General features: G+C 45.4%; 1 protein-coding gene across 4 annotated transcripts in view; it reads right to left on the reverse strand.

The window, feature by feature from the left end:
* The window catches only part of galnt14 (UDP-N-acetyl-alpha-D-galactosamine:polypeptide N-acetylgalactosaminyltransferase 14 (GalNAc-T14)), a 62261-nt gene that overhangs the window by 11395 nt on the left and 31810 nt on the right, over window positions 1–19056 (reverse strand). For all 4 annotated transcript variants that reach the window (XM_052052155.1, XM_052052154.1, XM_052052152.1 and 1 more), the window contains exons 3-6: window positions 16661–16759; window positions 10081–10148; window positions 8598–8663; window positions 1499–1620 (exon numbers count right to left, since the gene is read on the reverse strand). In XM_052052155.1, coding sequence (XP_051908115.1) covers window positions 1499–1620; window positions 8598–8663; window positions 10081–10148; window positions 16661–16759 — 355 coding nt within the window. The remainder of the gene's footprint in view (window positions 1–1498; window positions 1621–8597; window positions 8664–10080; window positions 10149–16660; window positions 16760–19056) is intronic.

Here is a 19056-nt window from a genome sequence, read left to right on the forward strand (position 1 = left end):
TACCGGACCAGGGATTGGATCTGCAACTGTGATGTTAAATCAGGTGTTAGGTTTTTGAGATTCCACTGCGGTCAGGTCTGAAATCTGTGACTGAGCTTCAACATTCATCCATCCATCCATTTTTCCTTATCCTCACAAGGGTCGGGGGGGTTTGTTGGAGCCCATCCCAGCCGTCTTCGGGCAGTAGGCGGGGGACACCCTGAACCAGCTGCCAGCCAATCGCAGGGCACACCGAGACGAACAAACATTGGTGCTCACAATCACACCTCGGGACAATTTGGAGTGTTCAATCACCCTGCCATGCATGTTTTTGGAATGTGGGAGGAAACCGAAGCACCCGGATAAAACCCACGCAGGCCCGGGGAGAACATGCAAACTCCACACAGGGAGGCCGGAGCTGCACAGTGAGGCCGACGCGCTAACCACTAGACCACCAGGCTGCCAGCTTCAATATTTTTCATGTTAAACCTCATGTAGGTCATCTTTGGTGATTCTGATGATCATAAAGTCGCAATTTATGGCTTTCAGGGACAGGGTTACGACAATGGACAGATTATCATGTTAGCAGTTTACAGGGGGCATGGAAGGGTTCAGACTGGGCCTAGGTCAAATTCTAGATATCTGAGACCAAGACTAGGGTCACTTGTGAACATTAGATCTTACGTTTTTGACAGTAAATTTATTTAGCGACACGAGGATGAAGTTACGAGACCAGAAATATTGTTCTCATTTAACAAAGAAGGACGTTGCCCACTTTGGGGCCAGAGCAAGGCCTTGTTTGTTCCGTGAAGGGTCTCTCAGGCTGCAACTTTCCCTACCCGCCGGCCGGACTTGACACCATTTAAGAAGCCGCCTCTCCCTCCATCAACAACACCCGCATTTCCATCTCGACACAAAGTGCAGACCGCCAACGCCGCATGATGCGTGACTCTTCCATCTCACGCACACCCACTGAGACAGAATATGGATGACGCATGTTCAGATGTGCATGCAAATACTTCATGTTTTTTTTTCTTTCTTCCCTCCAAATTCCGCTGCTGTAGAATGCGAATTTCTACATTGCGAGACAAATAAAGGCATGTTTATCTTATCTTATCTTAACTCATTCACTCCCAAAGACGTTTTGATACGTCTTTTCAGACTTGGTCCGGAATTGGCTGGTACTGAATGAGCTAAAAAAGGGAGGTGAGAGAGACGCGTGTCTCAGAGCAGAAAGGTCATTGATGTCAGGGGAAAAAAAAATCTCGCTGGGGTTTGGAGGACAGGCGCAGAGAAGGAAGACACGTCAGGTGAGGAAGCAACAGAAATGAAGACTGATGGCAAAGAAGCCTGATGAGAAGGAAGCCTGAAAAGATGCAAAAGAAACATGAAACAAAGGAAGAGGAAGGAGGGAAGTGAGGAGCCAGAGTAAAGGAAGTAGCCTGACAAGCCGGCGCGCGGGAAAAGCCATCGAATGAAGAAAGGCAAGGAGGCGCCTCCTTTGTGGCGAGGCGCAGACCTGCTGGATCCTGTGAAGGAGGGGCGGCAGCCAGTCCTTGTTGACCTCGCAGTGGCTGTCCAGGAAGGCCAAGACCTTCGCGCTGGCTGCATCGGCGCCGAAGACCCGAGACCGGATCAGACCTGACGCGCACAGACAGCAGCGTTAACCATCGTGCTTCGTTCCGTTTGACGTTTCTTTATTTCCATTCTGTTCAATTCCTGGGTGGCCAGGGTAGTCCAGTGGTTAGCACGTCGGCTTCACAGTGCAGAGGTACCGGGTTCGATTCCAGCTCCGGCCTCCCTGTGTGGAGTTTGCATGTTCTCCCCGGGCCTGCGTGGGTTTTCTCCGGGTGCTCCGGTTTCCTCCCACATTCCAAAAACATGCGTGGCAGGCTGATTGAACACTCTAAATTTTCCCTAGGTGTGAGTGTGAGTGTGAATGGTTGTTCGTTTCTGTGTGCCCTGCGATTGGCTGGCAACCGATTCAGGGTGTCCCCCGCCTACTGCCCGAAGACAGCTGGGATAGGCTCCAGCACCCCCCGCGAACCTAGTGAGGATCAAGCGGCTCGGGAGATGAATGAATGTTCAATTCCTTTTTCAGAATGCCTTTTCTTCATTTTTTTTGTCCACTTGAAAAAAAAAGATTGGCTTCAGTCTAGCTTGAGTTAGAGTTTTAGGTTTGTGTGTGTGTGTGTTTTTTGAACATGGACTATGTGACAAGCGCAACATAAAAAAATAAAGATCCCTCAACTCTTCTGTACGCATCTTCGTTTCCGAGCCGGCAATTGGTGTTGCTGTCGCACGGGGACGTAACCTTCTAACAAGACGGCCGCGCCACAGCAGACAGGAGGAGTCAGCATCCTGCTTGCCTGCATGTGCAAATGAGCTTGTTAGGCAAGCCCGTGTTCTATTCTGTTTCAACTAAATGCTCTGATCAATATTCACTGACATGAAACTGTGTGTGTGTGTGTCAGTGACATTGTCAGAAGTTTCACGCGGTGCCGTCGGGCCGCGGCTCAGCCAATTTAAAATCCCATTTCATCCTCAATAAGGCTTTATTTTCTGGTTGGGTGCACGCACGCACACACGCCCAGGCACACACACACACGCACGCGCGCACACAGAAACAATGAAGAATGAGGGCTTTTTTTTTGTTGAAACAACCGCTTGTGCGCGCGCGGCAAGCAGTATTGGCTCGTGTGTATTTATGGGCGTTGAAAAGACAATCAAGAAAGACGACCCGAAGTCATAAAGCGATGACGAGCCAAATGGAGATAATTGGCCGCGTGTGCGTGTGCATGATGCAATGAAGGTGGGCAGCGACACGGTGTGGGATGCCTTCGCCTTCCTGTCGTCAAAGAAGTTGAACGGGGAAGGAAAAGGACGAATGTCACTTTTCAGTCCACGAAAGGCACCAGAACTTAGCTGCTAATGGTTGTTTCACTCTGTTCTGTTCTCACTAAACAGAGTGGATGGTTAAATCATTTCCTTACTTGCCCATGGACGGAAATCAGTCTCGTAACATCGGGGGGGAACATATGTCACTTTCGGTTGCCTCACCCAAAGCTGTCCCCTTAACAACAACTCAATCTAACAATACAATTTTTCCAATGGTTATTAGCATCTAGCAAAGTGTGTTGAAAACACCACCATACAGTGCTTGTGTCTCAAATTTGGACTCGTAAGGCAACGCAATAAATAAAAAATATAAGACGAGTCACGACTGCAGTGATGACAAATCCAGCAGCAATAAAAACATCACATTTATATATTTACTTACTTATTTTTTTTAGCTGTTCCTGTCACGCTTGTTTGCCAGCATGCAGTGCGACGGGTGCAAATGGTGAAAAGCTCGTGTCGCTTAAATCCGCGCATTGTGTCGCTGTCACGTTTATTTGGCATATGGCGTTCGGTCTCATTCTATTTTTAAGAGCGTGAAAAAACGATCCGGGGAGTGTGACGACGCAGCGCAACCGCCGCATTAAGTCGGATTCAGACACGTTGGACATGCGCCCGAACCGTCTGCCCAACACACAGGTGGCACACTCCCTTTTTCACAGCAACAAATAAACGGCAACAAAAAAAAGGCAAAAATAAGACCAAGATATGCACTGTGTCATGTGAATATATACCGTATTTTTCAGTTTATACCTTGCTCCGGATTATAAATTGCATCAGCCAAAAATGCATAATTAAGAAGGAAAAAACATCTATAAGTCGCACTGCCGTATAAGTCGCATTTGGGGGGGGGGGAATATATTTGATAAAATCCAACACCAAAAACATACATGTCATCTTGAAAGGCAATTTAAAATAAAAATAAAATAGAGAACAACAGGCTGAATAAGTGTACGGTAGACTAACGTTACATGACTGACATGCCTGGTATTGTCAGTAACGACGTAACATATTAAGAGTTATTCAGATAACTCTAGCATAAAGAACATGCAAACAAGTTTACCGAACGATCAGTTTCACTCCAAATCACTAAATCCAATGAAATCTTCATCCTCCGTGTCACTTTTAAACAACTCCCCCAACTCGGGAGTTAGACGATGCGCCGCTTCCTCTTCCATGTCGCTTACGTCAGACTCATCGTCGATTTAGCAACATAGGCCGAGAGCACCCTCTTGTGGTTTAATTTGAAAATAACATGTGAAATGACATAATCATATGTTAATAATTTCACACATTAGTCGCTCCATTGTATAAGTCGCACCCCCGGCCAAACTATGAAAAAAACTGCGACTTATAGTCCGGAAAATACGGTATATATTTGTGTTCAAATATCCATCGTAGAAAGGGTTACATAGGCATTCCCTGTTACTATATGTGTTAGTATTAGCATGAAGCTAACTGCTAAATTGCCTGCCTCCATCCAGGGAGTGATTGTTCACGTAGGAACAAATGACACTGCCCTCCAGCAGTCCGAGCTCACCAAAGCCGATTCTAAACACCTTTTCTATTTTTGGGACAGTTGGGGTAAGTTAATGGTCCCTTTCTACCGCTTGGCTGGGGCTCAGCTTGTTTTAGCAGAATCCTCAGTCTTCACACCAGGCTCCAGTCCACCTGTCGGTCCCACAATGGTGTTTTTCTCATACAGTCATATTTCGGTTTTCAACCATAATCCGTTCCCGAAGATTGTTCAAAAAGCAATTTGTTCGAAATCCGAAACTATTTTATCAGCCCATGATTAGGGGCTAATACAACTGTGCAGAAATAACAAAATAATCAGATTTAAATTTAAATTACCGTATTGGCCCGAATATATAATATAATATGATTATAAGACGACCCCCTCTTTTTCAAGACTCGAGTTTGAAAAAAGACTTTTTGAACACCAAATTTATTTTTATACAGAAAATAATTACAGTACATCTGAAAAAAAAAATATTAAAACAATGTATTTGAGAGAAAAAGCATGTTATTTTGCCTCATTCAAATCTTAATATCTGAACATTTAAATATGTAAACTAAAGTGCAATCACATTCGTAAATGAATGGCATCTGGCTTTTGAAATGTAAATTGCATCATAACCCCTCCTCAGCTGCTGGTTAACCTGGACGATCTTTGACCCACTTTTCTCCAGATTGTTGCGACGTTTCTCCATTTTCTGTTGTCTCTTCTATTATTTTCTTCTCTTTTCTTTATTACCGCTATTTTTTATTTTTCTTCTTTGTGCTACCGCTATTTTTATTTGTATTCTTCATGACGGGTTCACTTTGGCCTGGGCAGTCAAGTTCAGCATTCGCTTCAATAATATGTGGCGCCATCTAGTGGTGTGAATCGGTGTAATGTCTAGACCCCGAATATAAGACGACCCCCACTTTTTCATTCTGATTTCAATGCAAAAACACCGTCTTATATTCGGGGCAATACGGTAAATCACAACACACACATCTGCTCACAATGAACGTTACACGACACTTCCTCATGTAAGGAAGCCGAGAGGAGTCGAGTGGCGTATTCGGTTTTGCTCAGTTTGGTCAAGAACTGGTTTTTGGTCGTAATCTGAGGTGTAAAATTCTCAAATTTTCTGTTCGAAATTCGATTTGGTCGAAAACAGAGGCGTTCAAAAACCAAGGTTTGCGTGGAAGTGCAGGAGTTGTAACCAGTTTCACCGAGATATTTATGTGATGTATGTTCTATGTTGATGCCCGCAACTGATGATGTTCTATGTATTTAAACACGTGACCATGTTTTCCTTTTTTCTCACTGTTTAAAAATTTCAATAAAAAGTTTAATTAAAAAAAAATGAGGTTTGACTTCCATTGGGACCGCCTTCCTGTTTTAAAACGGCATCCACCCCAACAAATGAGGTAGCCTCACCCTCGTGGCTAACATATAGCACGCTGCCCACTCATATCCACGTGAATTACTATTTACTCCACCCCCACTCCTCCCCGCCACCCCCACCCCTCTCTTCTCTTCTTCTACTCTGCCACCTCTTAACTCCATTTCCTGTGAACAACTCCGCCCCTACTGGCCCCACATGTCACTACAACCTTCAGCTACCCCATTCACACCATCACAGACACCTCCAATCACAGTGTTAATTCTGTTAACAAAGGCAATCACCTCAACATCCCACCCTGTTATCCTCATTATGGCTTCCAGTACATGTTTATTTACTCCTACCACTCAGTCAACACCCTCCCGTCATTTTGGTCTCATTACCACTCACTTTCCTACCACAATAGCCAAATCTTCACAACGCACCAGAATTGTCAGCATGAAACTTGTCAGTTTCAACTCGCGGTCTCCAAACACCAAACCTGTCATGTTCTGCTCTGCTTTGTTTTTGTTTTTGTTTCACAATCAACCGGAGTGTTGGGCGTCACCGTGCACCCGCGTCTTGTCATGCAATCAAGCTTCTTTGCATTTAACGACTCCGACTTCTGCTTCTCTTTGTCGGATAATTGACCTTGATCGCTGTTCATGCCCAAGTGCCGTTTTCTAGACCTCGTTCTCTCGCTCATGGTCGCTTTAGCCTCGATAGATTTTGATTTTGTACGTAATTTCTTTATCAAGCTATTTTTGACAAGTTTAACGTTCGTGTGTTTGTCATTTCGTTTGGTGGATTTTCGGTGATCAATTTTTCCTTGGAAGCGCTTTTTGTTCTCATTGGATTTATCTGGCTGTGTGTCGCCAGCGATTTCTGTTTGTACTTTGTCGGTCTCTCACTTTTCCCTAAATACATTTATTTTTTGTTGTCATAATTGATCTGAGTCTGCATTTCTGGGATCCCCTATGCACCCGGTCTTTGTTCAGATCTTTTCACATCCTCCACAATTTTATGGTAGCGTCATCTTTGATCCAACCCACATCACCAAAACTGCATTCTTTCACCTAAAAAATATCGCCCGCATTCGCCCTTACCACCTCAAGACCCGACAACTGCAACAGCATCTTCTACAACTTAACCACCAAAACCCTCAACAAACTTTATTGCATGCAAAATTCTCCTGCCCGTCTCCTCACCCACTCCCACGCCAGAGACCACATCACCCAAGTCCTCCACCACCTACACTGACTCCCCATTCAACAACGAATCCAATTTAAAATTCTTATCATCACCTTCAAGGCCCTTTACAACCTCGCCTCCTCCTACCTCACTGACCTCCTTCACCCCCCCCCCCCCACCCCAATGAAATCTAAGATCTGCCCCTACCAACCTCCTCACCCCTCCCATCCGAACCAAGCACCTGACCTGGGGAGACTTCTCTATCGCCGCCTCCTCCCTCTCGAACTTGCTCCCTCATCACCTCAGACACACTCACACATTCCCCTCTTTTAGAAAAAACATTTATTCTTTTTTTTTACACACTGTTGCACCCATACAGTTTTTAAAATTACGATTGTCTTATTTTTCGATTTTGTTACATGCCTAATTTGTTGTTGTTGTTTTTTTTTTACCATGTAAAGTGCCTGACAAACAAAATGTATTCATCCATCCATCTATTTTCCGATCCGCTTTATCCTCACAAGGGTCGCGGGGTGTGCTGGAGCCTATCCCAGCTGACTTCAGGGAGTAGACAGGGGACACTCTGAACTGGGTGCCAGCCAATCACCGGGCACACATAGACAACTATCTGTGCTCACACTCACACTTAGGGACAATTTAGAGCAGGGGTGTCAAACTCATTTCACATTGTGGGCCACATATGGACTTGGTAGATGTCAAGTGGGCCAAATCATTAACATTATACCATACTGTGCTATGAATCACAAAAATATCATCTCTTTCCTTTGTTTTGGTCTCAAGAAGCATTGATTTGGCGCTTTCATATCATTTGCTGCGTTGGGTCTATCTCGGTGACAGACTGAGACTGCTGTTTTCTTCCCTGATCAAAACAATGTTGTCTTCTACTGTGATCAAAACAGTGTGCCCCCAGTGGATAATCCACAAATTGCATTTTATTTAAAATATTCATTTGGTGTCTTTTTTTCACTTTTGAATGATCCCGCGGGCCGGATCGAATCTACTTGGGGGCCGGTTCCGGCCCGCGGGCCGTATGTTCCACGCGTCTGATTTAGAGTGTTCTATTCACCTTCCATGCATGTCTTTGGAATGTGAGAGGAAACCGGAGCACCCGGAGAAAACCTACGCAGGCACAGGAAGAACATGCAAACTCCATACAGGAAGGCCGGAGCCGGAATGGAACCCTGCACCTCTGCATGTGAGGCCGACGCGCTAACCAGTTGACTATTGGGCCGTCCATAAAATGTATTATTATTATTATTATGATTGATATTATTATTGAGAAGGTAGTGCAAAAAATGCTATGTGCTTGTTTTGAATGCACAATTCTCTTTGTGTTTAGTTTTAGAGTCTTCGATTCAATTGGGAATGGCTATGAACAGCTTCAAATCTCTTTTTTAATATGTTCACTATTTTACACAGCCCCAAATCCTGAATGGGATCTTGTACGTCAGGTCACTCTGAATATTACTTTTTCCAAGCATACTTCAGAAAAGCTAATTCACACACAAGCATATTACTGAGCAGAAAAACATGCACACGCACACACACACACACACACACACACACACACACACACACACACACACACACACACACACACACACACACACACACACACACACACACACGTACCTTCTCTCTTGTTGTTGTGTAGACATTTGACTTTGGGCAATTTGGTGAGAAGCTGACAGTCGCTGCCTGAAACAACAACAAAGAAAACAACATGAAACGCACAAAGCGCTCTGTGCGTCGTTATTTGTAATGGAAAGCAGCTCAACGATGAATTATTAAAATGAACGACAAGTTGAGGGTTTACTCAGGGTGCGTTTGCTACAAAAAAACAAAACAACTTCTCATCCTCTGTCCCCAAAATTTTATGGGGACTGAAAATCCTGCAGCCAGCATCATTTTCTTTGTTTACACGCAGCATCTGTCATTTAGATTTGCGTTTTCTCCCCTGATGGGACCACTGCACAACTTGCTCAGAGTTGGTCTACTTTCTTCTTCGGGTTCACTTTTCCTTTCGGTGAGAAGGACGCCGCGTGTCTCCAGGGACGAGCGGTTGCAGCTGGATGACCTCTACGCTCTCTGAACCCAAAATAGATGCCTCACTTTTCACCTGACTGCTTGCATGTGCGTGTGTGTGTGTGTGTGTGTGTGTGTGTGTGTGTGTGTGTGTGTGTGTGTGTGTGTGTGTGTGTGTGTGCCCACGTCTGTACCTTTGTACAAAGGCATCGAGATACGAATTTAATTCATCAATGGATTGTGCTCATAATTCAAATTATGTGTATCTCAAATGATCTTTCCCCATTGAAATGAATGGAAATGCCATTAATCAGTTTCACCTTCTCATCAAAACCATCATGTTTTTTCACTGACGAAAATAACATTCTGTAAAACTGTTTTTTAATAAGGAAAAAAAAGAACTGTGTAATATGTGTTATATAAACATACAGTGATAATAATGAAATAGAATTAGAAAGAATTTAGTCACGCTTTCAATTGTACTGCTCATTTTCTGGTGTGTGCACCTTGGCCGCCTGGGGGCAGTATAAGACATCCATCCATCAATTTTCCGAACCGCTTGATCCTCACTAGGATCGCGGGAGTTGCCGGAGCCCATCCCAGCTGTCTTCGGGCAGTAGGCGGGGGACACCCTGATTTGGTTGCCAGCCAATCGCAGGGCACACAGAGACAAACAACCATCCACGCTCACATTCACACCTAGGGACAATTTCTTTTAGAGAGTACAATCAGCCTGCCATGCATGTTTTTCTGGAATGTGGGAGGAAACCGGAGCACCCGGAGTAAACCCAGGCAGGCCCGGGGAGAACATGCAAACTCCACACAGGGAGGCCGAAGCTGCAATTTAACCCGGTACCTCTGCACTGTGAAGTCGACGTGCTAATCACTGGACTACCGGGCCGCACAGTATAATACAGCCATTCAGATGTACCTGTACTGTGCTCCAGACTGAACTCCTCTTCTGGCTTCTCATTGTGGCAGAAATACCAATGGTTCAGAGCAGAGCGCATATGACTGTGTGCATTGTTATATTGTCTGTTGAAATGTGTTGCTGCACCGTGTGTGTTCATGTTTGTGTGCATGCGCTCACCATCATCGCTGAAGTCGTCCACCAGAATGATCTCATGGATGAGATGAACAGGAGTTCTGTTTAACACACTGACAGAAAAACACATCGTGTCACACACACACACACACACACACAAACACACACACGCGCACACACACACACAGACACACACACAAGCACAGAGCTGAGGAATCCATTACGTGTGCGTGGCACACCATTTGTGTGCAGTCATGGAAAAAAGTCAGACTAAATTCCCTCCTTGGAAATGTGTTGGCTTTCTGTTGCCCGGGAAGGAAAAAAATATTTCATTAAACCTCAAGATTGAGACATCAAAAATTCATAAGTTGCAAGCGCCAAAATGAGAAAATGTCTTTTTGTCCAAGCATGGCTTTTATTTTCAATATTTACACTTGGCTCTGGCTGCCGCCGGCAGATGGGTGGGGGGCGAGTGGGGGGAAGGGGGGCACCAAGATGACAGGAAGAGGAAGACTGAACAAAATAAGTGGGTTTCACGTCCCACTTAGATGCATTTGAACACAATAAAATGGACCGCAAATCATGATGTGCCCGTATGAACATAAACAGGATTCACTAACTAGCATTCTCTAACTATAGAATGCCATCCCCCCAAACAGTGAACGATAAGGGTCTTGCTAATTAACTAAACATGTTTTTTTGCCGATTTGAAAAGGACACCCCCATTTCCCACACACACACACCTCTACCAGAAACCACTCTACCTAGCACCAGCACTGGAGCCCCACAGGGATGTGTCCTCTCTCCACTGCTCTTCTCTCTCTACACAAACGATTGCACCTCAACAGATCCAACTGTCAAACTCAAAGTTCGCAGACGACACCACGGTCATCGGTCTCATCAAAGACGGCGACGAGTCTGCGTACCGCCAACAAGTGGAGCAGCTGGAGCTCTGGTGCAGCCGACACAACCTCGGGCTGAACACGCTCAAGACTGTAGAGATGATCGTGGACCTCAGGAAACATTCTTCTCCACAGTTGCCCCTCACACTATCCAACTGCCCTGTGTCAACCGTCGAGACCTTCAAGTTCCTGGGAATCAAAGTCTCCCAGGACATGAAGTGGGAAGTCAACACCATCTCCATCCTGAAAAGGGCCCGGCAGCGGATGTACTTCCTGAGGCTGCTGAGGAAGCATGGCCTGCCACAGGAGGTCCTACACGAGGTCCTGCCGTTCGACACGGCAGTCATCGAATCAATCCTGTGTTCTTCCATCACGGTTTGGTTTGGGGCCGCCACAAAAAAGGACAAAATCCGACTTCAACGGACGTTGGCACCGCCCTACCCACTCTTGAGGACTTGCACACTGCAAGAATCAAGACAAGGGCACGGAAAATCCCCCGCACCCTGCCCACCACCTTTTCCAGCTACTCCCCTCAGACAGACGCTACAGATCCATGCGCACCAAATCCAGTTGACACTTAAACAGCTTCTTCCCTCTAGCCATTAACTCCTTAATGGTCACTGACATAGTCACTCTTCTTGTACTACAAAATGGTACTACAAAACTAATGGTTACTCTAAAATGGTTCAATGATTTTGTTGTTTACGATGATACTAATGCAGCGTGTTATATCGGAGACAAATTCCTTGTGTGTTCTTCATACTTGTTCCACGGCATACAACATGAACACAATAAATGGGTTCAGTTCTTACAGAGATAGAACTTGGAATGAATGCTTGGGTTCTGATCAGAGACGGACGTCCATTTTTGGGACGGAGGATGAGAATTTTTTTTTTAAAAAAGGTCGGACTAAGCACGGACGTAAATGAGCTTTCATCCATCCTTTTAAATGTCCCTCAACGGGTTAAGTATGTGGTGTTGGGAGGAAAAATAACAAGGCCAGAGTGTCGTCAAACACTGGATTTTCTTAACAGCCTTTAAACAGCACAACCTTTTTCATCTCAACAGTATTTTTATTACAACACTAAGTACCTACGGACACCCATTCCACAAACGATCAATCCAGCCGGTTAAGAAAGCTGGTTTTGTTGTATGTCTCTTGGTGCCCGCCCGCCAAGATGCTTTTGCGATTTTGAGGGACAGATTTCTATAAGTCAAGTTATTATTATTATTACCGGTATTCTATTTCATCATAGTAGATATATTTGTATTGTGAAATACTAATGTTGGGTTGCTTCTCACTATACGGCGAGAGAGAAGGGACAAATTACATGAGTGTTGGCAACTAAAGAGGCATTTCATTCATTCATTCATTCATTCATTCATCATCCGAACCGCTTGATCCTCACTAGGGTCGCTGTAGCCTATCCCAGCTGTCTTCGGGCAGTATGCGGGGGACACCCTGAATCGGTTGCCAGCCAATCACAGGGCACACAGAGACGAACAACCATCCACGCTCACACTCACACCTAGGGACAATTTAGAGTGTTCAATCAGCCTGCCATGCATGTTTTGGGAATGTGGGAGGAAACCGGAGTACCCGGAGAAAACCCACGCAGGCCCGGGGAGAACATGCTAACTCCACACAGGGAGGCCGTAGCTGGAATCGAACCCGGTACCTCTGCACTGTGAAGCCGACGAGCTAACCACTGGACTACCGGGCCGCCCTAAAGAGGCATTTGAAGAGTTTAAAACAAGATTCCATGCAAGCCAGAAACTCTTTGTAAATGTAAAATGAATATAAATATTATGTTTCTTTTCAATTCTGGAGCAGACAGTTGCTGAACCAGGTCGAAGTGAAATGTCAGTCCATCCGCCATATTGTATGTGGCGTTAATATTAGGCCATAATGAGCAAGGATCACATCATACGTTCGAAAACAATCATCGTGTATTCATCCAGTAAGTTTTTGATTGATGATACATTTAAAAAGAAGGAAGCATATTCACAATTTACTTCACTTCACTTAAAAGTAGATGAAATGAATATGAGCAGAATAAAGTTGGCTGGAAACGGTAACGGAATGAATATACCGATAAGCGGAGTTCGGAGCCGGCTGGGGTGAATCTGAAGGTAATAAGCATGTGATATGGATCAGGAGCTGGTGTTGTTGATGAATTGCCGGAAAGATCGGCATGGCGACTGCCTGTCTCATCAGGGGATGATCTATCGACGATCGCGCTGGTGGCAACAGCGACACGACATAATAAGCAGAGTTGCGACTATAATGGTGTGAACAGGAGCCGTCACCCACCTAAATAGGAGCCCAGTGAGGGGTCGAAAGACTACGGAGGTAACAATCAGTTCTTCCCACTCTGATACATATAAACAATGACCGTAATGATGCGTCATTTGTCGATTGAAAATAAATGCACAAAAATGACTGGATTCAGATTCGGTGACTACTTTGCTCTGTGCCATCTGTCAAATTAAAAGTTTTTCAAAGTAAAAGCAGATGTTTGCTGTCAGAATTTATGTAAGTAGGTTATTCCGCATTTACTCTTATGGTATTTACAAAACATCTGCTCAGGAGTGTTTCCTTGCAAAAACCTCATTTATGTTGGGATAAGTTTACAATGAGTGGTTTGTCCGTTTGGGAGAGACCAGTCGGTTCCTATTCTCAGTTTTGAAGTTAACACCCTTTGATGGAGTTAACGGTCTCTGATAAAGTGAACTGCTGCTTATGAAGATATCATCACCCCTTGGACGACGCACAGCGGGACGTCAGCGGCTGCAATCACGGACCACTGACCTCCAGAGTGACCCGCCTGACCACCTCAGGAATGAACTGAATGCCCTATTTAAGGAATTCATTGCTGTTCTGAAACGTGTGGACACTACCCACGCTCCTGCAGAAGATCATCTATCACGGACATCCTTCATAAAACCAAGGAGAAAAGCGTGGTTTCTTCAGAGCTGTCCAGGGACTGTAACGGTTTACACATCTCAGCTAGCTGCAGAGCTGTTCTGAGATTGTGAACCAAGACATCTCTCAGCGCACTCTGCGTGCAAGAAAGACAACTGTCAGTCCGGTCCCATACAGGCTCAGTGACTGCACGTGAGCCCATGACTACATGACGTGGACACGATGTCATGTTGGCGAGGGGCGGGCAAGCCAAGCCCAGCAAGAGGCCATCTGGCTAAGCGAGGCGGCAAGATTTGAAAAGCGCTGCTGCTGATGTTCCCGTCGCATTTTGACACCATGACGAATCAGGCGGTGACCTTCTGAGAAGAAAGAAAATTGTCCCTCTCAAGTTTAGTTTGTTGGAGAGAAGAAGCATGGAAGCGCCATGCTAATCTCATCGCCTGACTTCTCCCACAACGCCTCCGTCAGCTCTGATGAGACGATCAATTGTCAGATTGCGGCTTGATTAAATATCGACAGCGAGAGAAGAGAGCGAGATCGAGAAAGCATGTCTTTTATCAAAGGCGAATGCCAACGTGCACGAGGAACCAAAGCCGGCGGGTGCCGACTCCCCCCCACCCCCCCTGACTCTTCCCTGCACGCCCCAAGCCGCAACGTGAAGCTTTATCCCATTAAATTGAAAGAGACAACACAGGTTTTATCTTTTTCTTTCAGACCACCGTTACTAAATTACTAAATTAAAATATTAAAGGATTAGACGCGCAAAAAAAAAAAAAAAAAAAGAATCAAAGCTCTCCAACTACTCAGGAAAGTTACACAAAAAAATCCACTTTTTCTTTGCTGATCTCAACTACTTTAAAGGATAAATTGAGAGTATGTGACTTTTTATTAGTCCTTAAATAGCAAGCGCGCAGTGTGATGCAAGTGCCCCTCTCCCAGCCTCTTACAGTGACCATGGGATATGTGCTTTATTTTTTATTTTTTGCAACACTACAATAAAGTGGACTTGCACATCCACTACAGTAGGGGGCAGTGGTGATCACTTTTTTTTTCAAGCCAAATTGATACACATCAAATCTTTGCTGTTACAGACTAAATTATAATAGTAAGAACGTTATTCTTTGTGTCTCTACATTTTTATTTGTTCTTTTCTTTCATGTCGGATACAATGTGAAAGAGAGGCGCATTTAAAACAACGGGATCGACAAATAATACGATTTAGAGCCTGTACGGTTTTATATGCATAAGCTCTCTATCCACTCTACTGTATTGATGTTGTTTTGATGCGCTCTGAAATAATTGTAACGATACATACGAAATACATAAATAAACATCCATCCGCCTATTCTGGGAATGGTCGCAGACGTGCCGGAGTTTATCCCAGCTGTCTTTCGACAAATGGCCCACCCTGGAATGGTTGCTAGCCAATTACAGATTATAAACATCGATGAAGCGATACTGTTCATCTTGGGGGTCCTGGATCCAAAAAGGGGGAAACATATGGGACAATAAACTCATGTAAAGCCACGGGAGGGAGGGGATATTTCAATAGAGGTGATTTTGACCTTGCTGTGGAACCGTACAAAACATGATGACACACTGAGCGACCTCTCCCAGGAATATCCCCTCAATGTTTGGACTCTCCACACGGTTACAGGAGCGGTTTCTGAAAAAATGTTTTTGTATACTGCACCGTAGTGTTCCAAAGACTGAGCCTTCAAATACCTGAAACACTTAAGCTACATTTAAGTGATGAAATGAAGACACACAAATTAATGTGTGTGTTTCTTTCGGGCCATATTTATTGCTGAGGAGGCGCCGAGTATCAAACATCGCGTCTCCGCCTCGGCTCATAAATTATGCAAATACAAAATGTTCACACGCCACACTGCAAAGCTCGAAAATAATCAAAATGCAAAAAAAAAAAAAAGAAAAAAAGTGATGATTCCAAGAATAACGGCAGCGTTCGCTCGTTAGCTCACTTGCTCACAGTCTGTGGATGCGCCAATGCTGCAAACTCACCAACTAAAAATAAAAGCCGGCAAAATAGTTGCAGCTCCCAAGTCAACACGACACACACACACACACACACACTCAAATTGGGAAAGCACAGGGAGCAGCGTGTCCCAAGGAGACAGATTGTCTTTTAATTGGTTGAAAACTGCAGAGCTTTAAGAAGGCCTGCAGGGGAGGACGCAAACACACACACACACACACACACACACACACACACACACACACACACACACACACACACACAAAATGTCCTCTGTGATAGTCGGAAGGAGTCAGTCCCACCACACTGGCTGCTGTAATGAGCTGAACTCAGGCCAGTGTGTGTGTGTGTGTGTGTGTGTGTGTGTGTGTGTGTGTGGACCTGCTGATACCATCAAAATGAGCGAGAAAAGAAAGATGGTGCACAGATTGAGGGTCAGTAAAGTGTGTGTGTGTGTGTGTGTGTGTGTGGTTCATTTGGCTTTTGCTTTGCCACACAACACATCCAAAATATAGACAAGATGCACCACATCTTGTCTGCGCAGCACATACACATCAATGTCCACCCCATACATTTTCTGTTACAGACACCCAGGAAGAAGAAAACATTTTGCACCCCCCTCAACTCTCTGCCGTCACTCGAGTATCGCTGCGGCATTACATCATACCCTTATTGGCAATGAAGAAAACAAAAACAAAAGAAATGTACATTAACTTATAAGAAAAGTGACAAGAGAGCGACACTGCCACCTACTGTCGTGGATGTGCAATTGCACTTCATTCTTTTGTGTAGCGTGCATACCTCCTGACGGTGCGCAGCAAGGTGGAGCGTGCCTCGTTGTGAAAGGTGATGATGATGGAAGTCGGGGGGAGCTTGGCGTCGTAGCGCAACGAGCTGCACCTGCACGCAAAAATAAATAAACATTGGCAAACAGTAAGAGCGAGCGCTATGTTATCTTCACAAATCTCTCCCGCCCACACATGGACGTTGCACAGGCGCATACTTTCTCCTGAAGTGACACACATGTTCACGGCTGCAGAACATGATTTATAAATGAGCAGCCGAGCTCATTAAAAAACAGCCCGCAACAATGGGAAAGTGAAGCCCGCTGCCGCTGGATCAGCACACTTTTCTTCGCATACAAAAAAAAAGACGCACACATGCACACGCTTGCACGCACGCAGAGCATAAAGAGGACACTGGCCTTTATCGTGAGATTGATGGATGGTTAAAATTTTGAAACAAAAGCAGCTGTCTGCCTCACCTGTGGCCTTTCTACTGTGTGTGTGTGTGTGTGTGTGTGTGTGTGTGTGTGTGTGTGTGTGCGTGTGCGCGTGTGTGTGTGTGTGTGTGTGTGTGTGTGTGTGTGTGTGTGTGTGTGTGCGTGCGTGAGTTTAATGCGGTGACCTGCTGAAGTGTCCTTGAGCCTGACAGGAAATGTGAGCTCGTGCAGCGTGAGCGCCCGGCCGTGAAATAAGCCTATCAGGAGATCATTAAGCAGCAATTAGTTTTTTGTTTGACGTGAAAAAGGTAGAGGGGGACGCAACAGCTCAGAAGGTAACAAAAGTAGGGTGCACAGGACACAAATTAAGCCTCAAATGATGCTATAACCCTTGAAGCAACAGATTGAACACAGCGGCACTTGAAGGCACACAATATAGCAGTACTCACAGTCACACATTCTTTATCCTCTGCAAAGAATGATTGGTATTAGTGCTGTACTGATGAGCTGAAAGCTTACCCAATGGACAATATGTTGATCTGTCTGTCTTATACTGCCCCAGGTGGCCAAGGCAAGTTACTACTGCATGTTTTGACAAAGCGTGCTACTTTTCCTCATTAATTACACGTTTCAAAATATTTTGTTGAGTTTTATAAGAACGGACAAAACGGGCAAAAAGTAAGCGATAAGCCTTGAAGCAACAGATTGAACACAGAGGAACTTGTAGGCACACAAAATAGCAGTATTCACAATCACACATTCTTTGTCCTCTGCAAAGAATGATTGGTATTAGTGCTGTACTGATGAGCTGAGAGCTTACCCAATGGACAATATGTTTGTCTGCCTCACGTGTACTTTTTCTCTCATTTGCTGCGTGCGCCTGTCTTTGTTAGTATCGTTGTCTTTATTTGTTTGTTTTTTTTCTCTCAGGTAGCCCTCCGTTTCTTTCCAAAGAAAGTGAAAAGTGCTTGCTTGGTTGCTTGCGGCTGTGCCATTAGGAAGACGAAGCGAATGACTGTTGACACAGTCGAAAGCAGAGTTCAGCATGACAACGTTGTTTGTCTCCGTGGAGAGACATCATCGGTGTTATTACTAAATGTTTTGGCGGAAATAATGCCGCGTGGGGGAGCTGAAAGGGCTGCCACCCTCTTGGTCCTCTTCCTCCCCTTCTTCCTCCACTCCTCCTTCCTCAGCTTCCTATTGTCTCGCAGCCTCTTGCCAAGAAAGAGACTCTCCCCACTGTGTACACACACACACACACACACACACACACACACACACACGTATATATTTCTCCTATCGCATCCCATCATGCACCGCTGTGCCGCCATCTCCACTTTTGCCGCACTTGATTTATGCAGCAGCTTCAGCCCAGAGCAGCGATCGTGAGATAAAGGCCGACCTGAAACACGAGCGTGTGTCTGTGTGGCGCGCGCACACACACACACACACACACACACACACACACACACACACACACACACACACACACACGAACGCACACAATGGCGGGCACAGATGTACAGACAACGTTTGTGCTGACATATGACTGATGTTGGAGCTGATATGAACCCGCTCGCATACTCTACCAGTGTGCGTCTGTGGGCGTGTGCGCTCTTCAAGCATCATGTTCGGAATGAAGAGACAGGAACTCCCTTGTGAGACTCACGGGGGCGAGTCAAAGACGAGGACAACGCCACCATCAGGAAGAGGACACGAGGAAGAGGAGGAGGTGACGAGGAAGAGGAGGAGACAAGGATGGAGGAGAAAGGGCACGATAACGACGAGGAAGATGAGGCCGCAAGCTAGGGGAAAAGACGTGAGCGTGTGAAAAAGGAAAATGCGGGAAACAGGAGGATGAGGTGGAGTGCGTGTGTGTGGGGGTGGGGGGGTGGGGGGGTGAGGGGGACGGAGGTGCGAGTGAGTTGAAGATGGGAGAAGTGCGAGGACACGAGGAAGACAAAAACAAGACGCC

Source organism: Hippocampus zosterae, chromosome 19 (genome assembly GCF_025434085.1).
Source record: "Hippocampus zosterae strain Florida chromosome 19, ASM2543408v3, whole genome shotgun sequence".
NCBI classification, from domain to species: Eukaryota; Metazoa; Chordata; class Actinopteri; order Syngnathiformes; family Syngnathidae; genus Hippocampus; species Hippocampus zosterae.